At 44.1% G+C, this 14,166-nt stretch overlaps 1 protein-coding gene across 3 annotated transcripts in view; it reads left to right on the top strand.

The window, feature by feature from the left end:
• The window catches only part of LOC120933318 (BRCA1 associated protein), an 86,473-nt gene that overhangs the window by 5,167 nt on the left and 67,140 nt on the right, over positions 1–14,166 (top strand). For 2 of the 3 annotated variants that reach the window (XM_040346476.1, XM_040346467.1), the window contains exon 2: positions 7,712–7,873. In XM_040346476.1, the coding sequence (XP_040202410.1) occupies positions 7,720–7,873 (154 nt within the window). In that variant the 5' untranslated portion in view covers positions 7,712–7,719. Of the gene's footprint in view, positions 1–7,378; positions 7,454–7,711; positions 7,874–14,166 lie in introns of all 3 variants that reach the window. The other variant, XM_040346484.1, reaches the window with a different exon arrangement.

Genomic DNA, 14,166 nt, shown 5'->3' with positions numbered 1-14,166 from the left:
GATTCAAAGGGGGGAGGGGTTGGTTAAAGAAACTGGGGAAGGAGTAGAGAGGAGAGAAGAAGAGAGGAGAAAAAAGAGAAATAAGAAAGAAGAAAGGAAGAGAAGAGAAAGAGAAAAAAAGGGGGGGCATAGGGGGGAAAAAAAGAAAAATTAAAGTGGAAACACAAGGATAGCACTCACATGGGCCACATCTGTAATAATATTAAGGGAGAAACAATATCAAGCAAGTGGACATTGATGGTCAGACTTTAAGGCCAAGGAAGTATGGTTTTGTAAAAAATATAATTTAATAGCATATAAATAAATTAAACAGGATATACATAAAATAAATAAGTTCAAGAAAAATTATCACAAATTCATCAACAGCAGATGACCACTGTACATTCCTCCGAAGTCGCCAACGCACGTTTCGCCGTGGGGCTTCTTCAGGGCGAGAATGAGGAATATAGAGTTAGCAGAGAAACTTATCTGCAATGATATAGTGTGGCATATTAGTCAAACAAAAATATTAATCAAAATACAGAAATACAGAATTAAAATGAAATGAGAAAGTGTCATAGTGTGTATTTACATGGCTGGTGGTCCCTCGATGGGTGCGTCCACGGGGCATATAAGATATAGATGGAATTATACCAAGTCGGGAAGTGAGCTTTAGGTACAAGCTTCCATATATCGAAAATCTGGTTAACGAAAATATATATGTATATATATAGCAGTACTTCAACATAATATATATGAATTCTTATTATAGCTGCTGTCAACGCGCAGACACAGATACCATATAGAAAATTATAATAACGATGGAGTAGATAGTAATAAAGATGAAGGATAAGACAGAACACTAAGAACCTACATATGTGTATATGCATGCACAAGCCTAAATGCACATACATGCACGCACACACATGAGAGAAAGAGGGGGGGAAAAAAGAAAAAAAGAAAAAATGAAAAAAAGGGATGATGAAGAGAGAGTGTTAATTATAGTAGGTAATAAGGGGGAAAAGAAAATCGTGTGAACAAATGCATTGGATATAGTTGCTACATAGTTACTGCGGTCTTAATAAAAGACCGTTTGGTCCCGTCTTTTATTAAGACCGCAGTAACTATGTAGCAACTATATCCAATGCATTTGTTCACATGATTTTCTTTTCCCCCTTATTACCTACTATAATTAACACTCTCTCTTCATCATCCCTTTTTTTCATTTTTTCTTTTTTTCTTTTTTCCCCCCCTCTTTCTCTCATGTGTGTGCGTGCATGTATGTGCATTTAGGCTTGTGCATGCATATACACATATGTAGGTTCTTAGTGTTCTGTCTTATCCTTCATCTTTATTACTATCTACTCCATCGTTATTATAATTTTCTATATGGTATCTGTGTCTGCGCGTTGACAGCAGCTATAATAAGAATTCATATATATTATGTTGAAGTACTGCTATATATATACATATATATTTTCGTTAACCAGATTTTCGATATATGGAAGCTTGTACCTAAAGCTCACTTCCCGACTTGGTATAATTCCATCTATATCTTATATGCCCCGTGGACGCACCCATCGAGGGACCACCAGCCATGTAAATACACACTATGACACTTTCTCATTTCATTTTAATTCTGTATTTCTGTATTTTGATTAATATTTTTGTTTGACTAATATGCCACACTATATCATTGCAGATAAGTTTCTCTGCTAACTCTATATTCCTCATTCTCGCCCTGAAGAAGCCCCACGGCGAAACGTGCGTTGGCGACTTCGGAGGAATGTACAGTGGTCATCTGCTGTTGATGAATTTGTGATAATTTTTCTTGAACTTATTTATTTTATGTATATCCTGTTTAATTTATTTATATGCTATTAAATTATATTTTTTACAAAACCATACTTCCTTGGCCTTAAAGTCTGACCATCAATGTCCACTTGCTTGATATTGTTTCTCCCTTAATGCTTTTGGGAGGTGTTTTGTACCATTCTTTATTCATGGCTATGCTCTTATAAATGAGCCCACTCCCTTGGCTGAGAGGCAACCCCACACATGAATGGTCTCCGGATTCTTTGCTGTTGGCATGACACCTTTTTCTCCAGACAACGTTTTTTCTGGAAGCCCCAAACAATCGGAAAAGGGATTCTTCAGAGAAAATGACTTTACACCAAATCCTCAGCAGTCCAATCCCTGTACCTTTTGCACAATATCAGCCTGTCCCTGATGGTATTCCTGGAGAGAATAGTTTGCTTCCCTTCTTGACACCAGACCATCCTCCAAAAGTTTTCTCCCCACTGTGTGTGTAGATGCATTTGCACCTGTCTGCTGCCATTCCTGAGCATGCACTGGTGGTGTCCCGATCCCGCAGCTGAATCAATTGTAGGAGACGCTCCTGGCGCTTGCTGGACTTTAGAAAAACCCAAATATGTTGCACTGGGAGCATATAATATATTACATTTAAAATTGGTATTAATCAGCAGCTATCGCAATATGCATGGACAAAGCACAAATGGATATATGGAAAATGGTGAAGCACTTGAAAAAGTCCAAAATATATTGCTGGCACAAACGAGTAAATGTAATTCACTTTAAAAAGTCCAAAGTAAGCTAAAGGGATGTGTCTTGAGGTGTCAGATAAGTAATGTCACCGTCACCCAAACACACTGCCTCTTACCTTTTAGGTAGATGATAACGAGCATGAATATGAATCAATGACAGCTCCTCAGCAGCACAGGGAATACCCGGTTAAAGCAGGATTCCACCCGCAAATTTTTATTTTTAAAAGTCAGCAGCTACTAACAGTGTAGCTGCTGACTTTTAAAAGGACACTTGCCTGTCCTACTTGCCCCGTGCTGATGGCCCCCCTGATGCTGATCCCACGATCGGTGCAGGTCCCGCTCCGCCATTCACACTAAGGGAAACAGGCAGTGAAGCCTTACGGCGGCGGGCGTTAAGTGGTTAAAGCGGATCTCCCACGCAAAATCGACTTTTTGTTTATGGGCTATTTAAAAGTGTAATAGCAGGGAGCTGTGGTGGCTCAACGCGATTGGCACTGCGCTGACAAGCCATTCACCTCTGCAGCTAGAGGTTCGGATCCCGGTCTCGGCTTCATGTGAATTGAGTTTGGTGGTCTCAGCCCGGCTCCCGGTGGGTGTGCTATGCGAGGTAAGCCTGCGCTTAGTACGCCCACCCCCCTCCCACAAAAACCACCACACCTACACACGCACTCTAAATTGGGTTAACACACTCACATTGACCACGCGGTCTCTAAAAGAGAGGCGAAGGACTAATGGGGCTGGTTGAGCGGGCTAATCCTCTCACTCCCTTATAGGGAGTCCCTCTGCCCCGTTGGGCTTCAAAGCGGAGCAGGTAGGGCGGGCTGTGTGGGAGGACCCCCTCACACACCCGCCATTGCCACCCGGGGCATGGAGAAAGGTGGCAGATTGCCTCTGGGGGAGGCCTGCCTACTCCCAACTCCTGCAGTCCGGCTCCTCTCTCGAGTACACGCACAAAAAAAAATACACTTTAAAAAAGAGAAAAAAAAAAAGTGTAATAGCAATGCTGTGCTAAACTCACATTTCTTGTTTCCCACCGCCGCTCCGCTGTTATCCCGAATAAAAAGGTATATTCTGGCTTTCCTCCTGTTGCCATCTTAATGCTTGTGGTTGGGGAGCCTACCTAGATGGGCAGACTGCGCAGGGGTCCTGGACCAAAGTAGAGGCCAAGAAGTCATCAAACTGGTGGGAACTGAAGGCCAAGGTCCTTTTGGACAATACAACGGCGGGGTAACAAGAGACTCTTAGATTTAGCTAGGCAGTTACTTTCCTGGGCAAAACGTAATGTAGCTTCGCTAACGGCAATCCATCTAAAGGGATCCTCCATGATGGAATGGAGAAGGGGCTGGCACCCAGCGGCGCATGCGCAGCGGGGATCCTCGGCTAAAGGCCCGGCAGCCGCCGGACCTTGCCGGAAAGAAGTCTCCCGCATGCATGCGCCGGAGTGACGACATTGCCGCTTTAGCCACTCACAGCGCTGGAGCGGCGATACCCGGAAGACACGCCGAGGCAAGATGACATCTCCCTCGGCGTGGACCAGGTAAGTTCCCTACGACTCGTTCCAAGGTAAGTATGCAGTGCATACTAGCTCATTATGGCTTTTGCCTTTCAGGTAGGTTTAAAAAAAAAAACAAGAACGCGGTTTACTACTTTGAGACTCGTGAGAGAATCGTGATCTTCATTTTATGCAAAAGAATCGCGATTCTCATTTTTCCCAGAATCATGCAGCTCTACCGGTGGCCCTTTAAAACTTTTCCCAGCTGGGATTTGTCTATTCTTTTGCAGGGGTTCATGGAGGCTCCTTTCCAACCCCTAGAGGAAATGTCCTTAAATTTCTTCCTAAAGATAATTTTTTTTGGTGACTATCGCGTCAGCCCGAAGAATCAACTAGCTTCAGGCTTTGGTGGTCGTGGAACCCTCTTTAATGATTTTCCCGGATCGGGTGGTCCTTAGAACGGACCCGGCATTCCTTACCAAGATTGCTATATTTTTTCATTGTTTACAGGAAATGGTACAACACGCCTTTTCTTCAGCCCTAGCCAATCCAAGAGCGGAAACTTTCCATACATTGGACTTAAGAAGATGGCTGTTACAATACCTAACCGTGACTAAAACATTTAGGAAGTCCAATGCATTTTTTTTAGAACGCTTTCGGGACCCCGCAAAGGAGAAAAATCTTCTAAAAGCACGCTGGGAAGGTGGTTTGAATGCGCAATCCTAGAGACCTACACGGTTAAGGGAGAAGTTTCCTCCTTCTGATATTTCTGCCCACTCTACAAGATTGATGGCAAGTTCCTGGGCCAAAAGTGCTTCGCCTGAACAAATATGCAAGGCTGCTACCTGGTCCAGCTTCTCTATGTTCCTCCGACACTATAGGCTGGATCTATTGTCAGCTGCAGATCAGGCCTTCGGTAGTAAGGTGCAGGCAGTAGTACCACCCTAGGGTAAAATTCTTGGTTATCCTCTCCAAGGCTGTCCTGAAATGCGATTTCAGAAAACCTTAGACTTATAGGTGGCAGTATTTCTAGGAGCATTTCAGGACAGCAGCTGCTACCCTCCCTTTTTTCTTAAAAAAATCTTAAGCATCTGTTATGGCTTTTTGGTGGATTCAGTGCATTGTTTTCCAGCATGTCGGAGGCCACGCAATAATTAAAGCCATGGTGGAAGAGCAGTCTTTGTACAGCATGCCTACAGTTATGTCATTTTCCGCTTGTGTGTTTGACTCGCTGTGATTTTACCAGAAGTCTGCACTAAGATACAAATCAGATTTTAGGCACCCACTGTACGAGAAATTTCATTTTTGGGGAGATTCTCCTAAAGGGTTAATCCACATACAAAGGATTACAGACTCTGTGACTCTCCTCGCTGCACTGTGCATCAGCTAATCGGACATGGGGAAAAAGTCACTACTGTTCCGAATCTGTCCGACACAAGGCGATCTCTCACTTTTCACTGAAACCAGCCACAGCTAGGGAGAACACAAGACAGGACCCACGTGCAAATGTGGCAGTGAACGGAGGAGAATGCTAACTATCGGAAATTCATCTTTTGAGGTTCTGCTTCAAGGAGAATTATGGCCAAAGCCCTTTTAAGTGGATCATGTAACATGTTCCAAAGGTAAACTTGGTCTTTAATTCTCTGTTAAAAAAAAAAAAAAAAAAAACTTGGCCTTTAAGCCATGCCCTTAACCACTTCCCGTGGTTCAGTTATCCTGACTGGGCATCATATGACGTCCAGCGGGATAACATGCTGGCACGCAGCGCGGCGATCATTTTGTGTAAGTCTGACACACCGCATCTCCGATCGTAGTAAGGAGCCTCTGATGGGTCTGTGCTGATAATCGGAACATTGATTATCAGCACAGACCTATCGGATGTGCCACCAACAGTGCTCATCTGCTGCCAGTCAGTGCTCATCAGGAAAACCTGTCTGTACCTAATCATCTGTGCTGCCTATCAGTGCCCATCAATTCTACATATCGGTGCACTGAAGGAGAAAACAAACTTTTATAACAAAGAAAACCCTTTTTTTTTTTTTTTTTTTTTCTTTCTTAATTTCGGTTATTTTAGTTTGTTTAGGAAAAAAAAAATCTGCAGTGGTGATCAAATACCACTAAAAGAAAGCTCTGTTTGTGGGAAGAAAATTATAAAAATTCAGTTTGGGTACAGTGTTGCATGACCGCGCAATTGTCATTCAAAGTGTAACAGAGCTGAAAATTGTCCTGGGCAGGAAGCGGGGAAAGTGCCCGGTATTGAAGTGGTTGTAAAGCCTATAATAAGGCTTGCCTGTAGGTACCATGAATATCTCCTAAACTTGCACTGTTTTGGAGATATTCACTGTATCCCCGTGTGCCAATGTCATCGGCACATGCACACTTTCTCCAGGAGCTGTGCTGCGACCGGCGGCTCCCTCAAGCATGCGTGGTAGTGACGTCATCGTGGCTCTGGCCAATCACATCGCCGCAACCCGCGAACCTGAAAAAAACTCCAGGAGACATGTCGCTGGTCACAGCAGTGTACAGGTACCACTGCAACAGCTTCGATTTAAGGTACCGTATATACTCGAGTATAAGCAGAGTTTTTCAGCACATTTTTTGGTGCTGAAAATGCCCCCCTCGGCTTATACTCGAGTCACCTTTTTGCTCCTGATCTCCCGGACTTTGGGGACCCGGTACCAAACTTGCCACACATATAGCCCCACTCTTTCTCTACAAGTGTGCAAAGTTTGTTGTCCGGGGGACCTACAACCGGGGACCACTGATTTTTCAAATTCGGGCACCCCTTCCATAGACTCCCATGTTAAATGGTAAGTTCTCTGGTAACTTTGGGGACCCTGTACCGGCCGGCTGTAGGTCCCCTGGACCCAAAACTTTGCACACATGTAGCACCAGTTCTCCTCTATAAGTACAAAGGTTGCTGTCTGCAGGAGCTCCGGCCGGGGAGCACCGTTTTTTTTTTTAAAGCCGGGCACCCCTTCTTCTTTTCCGTAGTAAAATTAGGTGCCTCTGCTTATATTCGGGTCTGCTTATACTGGAGTATATACAGTAAGTATTTAATAAAGAGCCAGTATGTGATGCATACAATCTCATTATGACTTTGTTTTGCAGGGTTGTGTGTTTTTTTGTTTTTTTTTGGGCGTTTACAACCACTTTAAGAACTAGATTTAGGCATTGCTTTTGCAGGAAAGTACAAGGAGACCTTTAGCTTGGCATAAAAAATGCAGCAGAAAATGGTTTATTATCTGAAATGACGTGGTACATTTTAGAACAACATTGCAGTAGCTAGCGTTTCCATAAATATTCACTCATCAAAGATCTATTTTATCTATTTTGCCCATAGCTGAACTCTAACAATATGCCAAAACTGCATCGTAGGTCTTATAAATAAGTGATGACACACATCAGACATATTCAAGTAAGTAATATTGCCATGTCTTTCCCTTTTAAGTGGGGGACAGTACTGTCTTTCATAGTCGTACAAGCAGTGATTTATGATCAGCTGAATTATCTATTCAATGGAGTATAAAATATAATTACTTTTGAGTTGGTGAATGCATTGATATGAAAAAAATAAATAATATATTAACAGTGAGGTTAGTCCATTGCTGCATGCTCTATTGTTTCCTGCCTTTCCTGTAAACCACAACACATTAATATTTATGTTCCTCCCTAGCCACGGAGATGTCTGATGAGGAAATTAAAGAGAAGACGTTACATGCTGCTGCAGGCTACTTGGATGGAAAGACGCCTGTGGAAAAGGCAGCAATTCTGCATCAGCACATTGGAAGAAGGGAAATGACTGATGTGATAATAGAAACCATAGGTCCAAATACAGGTGAATATATTCCCATTTCAATAGAGCCCTTTTGTAGGTGAGAACAATATGTTGGTCCATTCTTAATGGTAATCTGTTGTAAAAACGTGGAAGCATCCATAGCAGGCCTCTTCCTAAAAAAAATAAATGTATATTTGCCAGGCAAGTAGAAAAATAAACTCTACTTTCTGACACAATGGTTTCAGTACTCAGTAGTCATTGACCTGGAACAAGTATGCTAATAATGACGTTTGAATACCTTGATCTGCATTCTTATCTTTAATCAGTGACTGAGTATTGAAGCCACAGGATCAGCCTAACAGCCAGAAATTCAGCAGGGCCTAGCGCATATATATATTAAAAGTATTGGGACGTCTGCCTTTACACGCACATGAACTTTAATGGCATCCCAGTCTAAAGCCTCTTACACACGATCGGACTTCAAACTAACTTTTCCTTGGATTTTTGTCCGAAGGGAGTTGGCCGGGCACACCCATAGCATACACACGCTCGGACTTTTCTGCAAACTTTCCTAAAACTTTCCCAACATCATGTGTTTTTTCTGCTTTTTACCGCCACCCTTTGGTCAACTTCTGCTATTGTTGGTTGATTTTAACATTGGTTCTGGGCATGCGTATTTGCACTTTGTACAAAAGTCTGATGGCTTTCTGTACACACGGTCAGACTAGGCACCATCTGACTTTTTTTGCCGAAAAGTTTGTCCGTTTGCAGAGCGAACTTTTGTCCAATGAAAACCCGGAAAAGTTTGTCCAATGGGAGCGTACACACGGTCGGATTTTTTTGAAAACTTGCTCATTTTGAAGTTTGTTAGCAAAAAGTCCGACCGTGTGTACGTGTCTTTAGTCTGTAGGGTTTAGTATTCAGTTTGCCTACCCTTTGCAGCTATAACTTCTTCAACTCTTCTGGGAACGCTTTCCACAAGGTTTAGGAGTGTGTGTGTGTGTGTGTGTGTGTGTGTTCAATTGTAAGAATGGAATATTTTAATTATCGATCAGGGCAATTCAGCCTTTGTTTATTATTCGGCCATGATAATTGATCCTGAGTGTATTCAGAAAAGAAGACCAATGTTATTTAGATGATTGACTAATTAGCTTTGTAGTCTTCTAGAATGCCTATATGTCAGTTGTTGTTTATAATTATTCAATTTACTGAAATCCTTAAATTGGAATTCCAGCCTAACACTAATTACATGTAAAAATGCTCCCTCCCCCTCCTGCTACCTCTTCAGCCTACCCTGTGTAAAAAAAGATGTGTATACTTACACATTTTTAGTTTACTGTGGTCTCGTCATGTGGTTCTCTTTGTCAATGATCTCCTGCAGCCCCTCCTTTCAGATATTCTTGCATGAGTGTCAGCAAATGATTTTAATATATTGGCTGCAGGGTCAAGTCGATTTAAATCACTAGTAAAAAGGCTTGATTTTAAATCAAATCAATTTAAATCATAATTTTTAAAGGGCAACTGTCATCTCTGTCCCGTAGCGGCTCCTCCTCTGACCCGCTGTTGACTCACCGACAGTCCCATTTACTTTAATAGGATGGTTGGTGATGCAGCAGTGACACAACAAGGTGAGGGACATGGTGACAGCAGGTGAGTCGATGCCCGCTAACAGGCATTGCCATGATGGTTCTAAAATGACAGGTTTTCTTTAAATGTAAGGACTCCTTCTTTCTGGTAGTTAAAATCTTTTTAATATTTGCAAACAAAATGAGGGTTTCCTATTTAGAATAATAAGCCATCATGTTAGCAAAACAGCGATAGCAGAACAGATTCATTCATTAGATTTGCAAAACAATGGGATAAGGGAATATTCCTGAACTTTGTTTTATCTCATAGTTACTGTGAAATTGTGTGAATGCATCAATGCAGTGCATGTTATCTCAGCTTGCAGAGCTTGGATTTACTGACTGAGTTTACCAAAAATTTTAATATTGCAGAATATACAGCCTAAACTCCATTTAATGCAGAATAAACTACATTATTAATGTATCCTATCTTTTTAGATAGATTTTTACTCTAAAATATGTTACTAAAATTTAATAAAAAGCAAATCGATTTGAATTTAAAAAAACAGATTGTGTGTGTGAATATATATATATATATATATATATATATATATATATATATATATATATATATATATATATATATATATATATATATATATATATATATATATAAATTTTTTTTACCCTAATTGGCTATAATTTCACACAATATTGGGCATGTATCTTCCTTCTGTGTTCTCGTAAGGAAATAGACCCTTGGCCTGTGAAATGCCATGGGAATTTACTAGGGTTGTCCCGATACCACTTTCTCTTACCACCTTCCAGGACGGCACCCGAGAGATGATGGCTCCTCCTGCAGGAAACACAATCACATGACAGTTTAAAAGGCCCCGCCCTTCCCCTTGCTCCTCAGTATTGATTGTGTTTCTCCAACACAGCGACACGTTTGTTTTGTTTATGGAAACCTAGAGACCGGGGAGGGTCGAAGGTACCCCTGTGAGACAGGTTTAAGGGAGGCCGGGGAGGGCTGAACTTACCTGTAGACTTCGGTCCAAACTCACAGGTCGCCCTATGGAAGCACCAGTGCTCTGAGCTGCGGGGAGGTGAGCCATCACTGCGTGCTATCGAATCCACCACCATTCGAATCGCCGTTTTCCCGGGTCTCCAGACGTAAAAACGCCGCGCTCCAGGCCTCATTCTGAGACAGGAACTGCATCACAGGAAGTGGGCGGTTCCGGACGGCGTAACCCGGAAGTTCCCAGTGGAGCGAGGAGACAGCGTGGGTGGTGGACGGGTCGGCTTGCGGTGACCAGTACAGGAGTACCGACAGCCAGGACCGAGTCACCCTCCTCATGGAAGAGGACGGAAAGACCGACACGACCGCTGGCAGATCCAGGTCGGGGGGCGGTAAGTACCAATCCCCCTGGAAAGGGAGGGGGGAAGTGGTGAGAGTTCCCAAACTTTTAGGGAACGACCGGAGCAGGATCTGGTCCCTTCTCGTCTACTTCCTCCCCTCCCCAGTACAGCCAGCAGTCTTGGGGAAAGACAATTTAAATGTACATTTCATGTCTTTTCAAAAACCCCCAGCGGACCCCAGGAGGCCTCAGCTCAGTCTCCTTCCGCTACAGGGCATAGTTCCTCTAAAAAATGTGGGAATTGTAGAGAGAAGCTCCCCAAGTCCTACACAAAACCTTTCTGCTACAAATGTATTAATATACTGGCGGGAAAGGAGGCTGCTGCCATGATGAAGAGTTTTCTCTCATCCATGCAAACAGAAATGTTAGCAACAGTCAAAGCCTTTCGGGAGGCAGCCGGGCAGTCGGCACAGACTGAAACAGAGGAACTTACCCCTAAGGAAGGCACTTCCTCTCAGGAGACCCCCTTTTCTAAGGGCCCAAGTGTTTTCTTTACACCTTCACAAAATCCCCCTTTGGGGGAAGCAGATGGTGAAGAGAGTGAGGTAGCCAGTCTACCTAGGTCTAGGCACAGCTCAGGGGAGGTAGATGGAGACTCCATTAGTCAGTCTCAGGAGGACACACGTCCAAGAAAACACCTCTTTGCTGTAGAAGATCTAGAGAGTCTCCTCCAGGCTATCTACGCCACAGAGGAAATTCCTGAGACCCCTAAACCTACCTCAGCACAGGATAAAGTTTATAGGGGCCTGAGTGACGCTCAATCCAAAGTATTCCCCCTGCACAAATCCCTCAAGGAGTTAGTCCTTCAGGAGTGGAGAGACCCTGAAAGGAGAATAATCAAACAAAAAACCTGGAAAAGAAGGTTCCCCTTCTCCCAGGAAGATGAGGAAGTCTTTTTTAAGCTTCCTAGACTTGATGCGGCTTTGTCGCAAGTCACTAAATTGTCTGATCTCTCCTTTGAGGATACAGGTAACATCAAGGATGTGATGGACCGTCGAGCAGAGTCTCTCCTTAGGAAAGCCTGGGAGGCCAATGCGGCAGCACTAAGCCCAGCCTTAGCAGCAGCATGTGTAGCTAGGAATACAGATGTTTGGGTAGAGACACTCACCGACCACCTCGCCCAGAATTCGAAGGCGGAGGAGGTAGTTGAGTCACTTACAGTAGTAAGGAAGGCGATTGCTTACCTAGCAGATGCAGCTACGGAATCTGCAAGGGCAGCAGCCAAGACAGCAGCCCTCATTAACTCTACTAGGAGGGCAGTTTGGATCAAGGCCTGGGAAGGAGATGCTACATCCAAGGGAAAACTCTGTGGCATCCCCTTTCAAGGTTCCCTGTTGTTTGGGAAAGACCTGGATGATGTCCTGGCTAGGTCATCAGAAAAAGGTAAAAAATTCCCAGTTAAACCCAAAAAAGAAGGTTTCAAGAAAACTTTTCGAGGCCCCCAGGGGCAGGGTAGACAAAAAGCCAAAAAGGAACCTTTCAGGCGTTGGAACTTTGGCAAAGGGAACAGGAAGAACAACCTCCTTTTCCCTCCTCCAAAACCCAGCGACAAACCGTCCAAGTGACGACGTAGTCAGAGTGGGGGGTCGACTATCTCAATTCCTTCCCCTATGGGAAAAAATTTCGAACAGTCATTACATCTGCCAAATAATTCAAAAAGGCTATCGCCTAGAATTTCTGGCTACACCCCCCACCATGATCACCATTACTCACCTTCCCAGGGATACCCTGAAAAGGTCTGCCCTCTTGGAGGGCATACAGGACTTAGCCAAACAACTAGTGGTAGTACCAGTACCAAAAGCTCAGCAGTACCAGGGATTTTATTCCCATATTTTCGTAGTACGGAAACCCTCCGGGAAATACCGTCTAATAGTAAACTTGAGAAACCTGAACAAGTTTCTGGAATACAAAAAGTTTGCTATGGAAAGTATTTATTCGGTAAGAAAGAACCTCATGAAGGAGGCCTTCTTGGTGACCCTAGATCTCAAAGATGCCTATCTCCACGTGCCAATCCACGTGGATCACCAGGTATATCTGAGGTTTGCGGTCGTGGTGGAAGGAGAAACCTTCCACTGGCAGTTCAGAGCACTACCATTCGGGCTAACCTCCAGCCCAAGGATTTTTACAAAAGTCCTAGCAGAAGCGGTGGCATACCTGCACCTTCAGGGCATATCCCTTATACCTTATTTAGACGACTTGCTGATTTCAGGAAAATCAGCCGCCCAAGTCATGCTGGATGCCAACAAAGCAATGGCACTCCTAGAGAGCCTAGGGTGGATAATCAACATAGAAAAATCCTCCCTCAACCCAGAACAGGTCAAGACCTTCCTGGGATACGTAGTGGACACCAGGCAGCAGAGACTCTTCTTACCAGAAGAAAAAGTTTTAAAACTAGCCTCAGCAGTCGGGAACCTTATCAAAAACCCCAAACTCTCCAGACGAAATGTTCTGAGAGTTCTAGGCCTGATGTCAGCAAGCATCCCAGCGGTGGTTTGGGCTCAGCTTCATGCAAGGGCATTACACTTCTTCTTCCTGTCCTCATGGGACAAAAGGAAAGAGTCCTTAGATCAGGATATACTACTCACCCCCCAGGTTCTGTCCTCCCTGGAGTGGTGGACATCTCCCCAAAACCTGAGGGGAGGGCGACCGTGGGCTCAGTGGAACCCAGTGAAGGTTACCACGGATGCCAGTTCCTGGGGGTGGGGCGCCCACCTGGAGGGGAAAAAAGCGCAGGGGCAATGGGACAGCTCACTAGCTCGCAGGTCATCCAATTACAAAGAACTCAGAGCAGTGGGGGAAGCCTTAATAGCCTTCCAGGAAGACATCAGAGGCAGAGAAGTCCAAGTAAGCTCAGACAACTCTACAGTAGTAGCGTACCTAGGTCACCAGGGAGGGACCAGGTCCAGTCCCCTACTAGAACTTTCCAGGGAAATACTAACCTGGGCAGAAGAAAGAGTACTCTCTATCTCAGCCATATACATAAAGGGGACGAGCAATATAGAAGCAGACTTCCTCAGCCGTCACAAGTTGAGGGAGGAGGAATGGGAACTGAACCCAGAGGTGTTTCAACACCTAGTCCAGTATTTCGGGGAACCGGAAATAGACTTGTTTGCCAACAGACTAAACAGGAAGGTAGAAAGGTATTTCTCGATTTCCTGGGAACTACAGTCGGAAGGTCTGGATGCGCTATCCCAGACCTGGCACTTCGGGCTGGCCTATGCCTTCCCGCCGGTAGCGCTCATTCCGCGAGTTCTTCAGAAACTCAGCAGGTCTCCAGGCCAGATTCTTCTGATAGCACCATGGTGGCCAAAAAGAACTTGGTTCGCAAACCTAAGAGCCATGGCAATGGTGGAGCCTCTGAAGCTCCCGT

The sequence above is a fragment of the Rana temporaria genome, chromosome 1, assembly GCF_905171775.1.
Source record: "Rana temporaria chromosome 1, aRanTem1.1, whole genome shotgun sequence".
NCBI classification, from domain to species: domain Eukaryota; kingdom Metazoa; phylum Chordata; class Amphibia; order Anura; family Ranidae; genus Rana; species Rana temporaria.
This window is presented reverse-complemented; position numbering and strand designations above follow the sequence as displayed.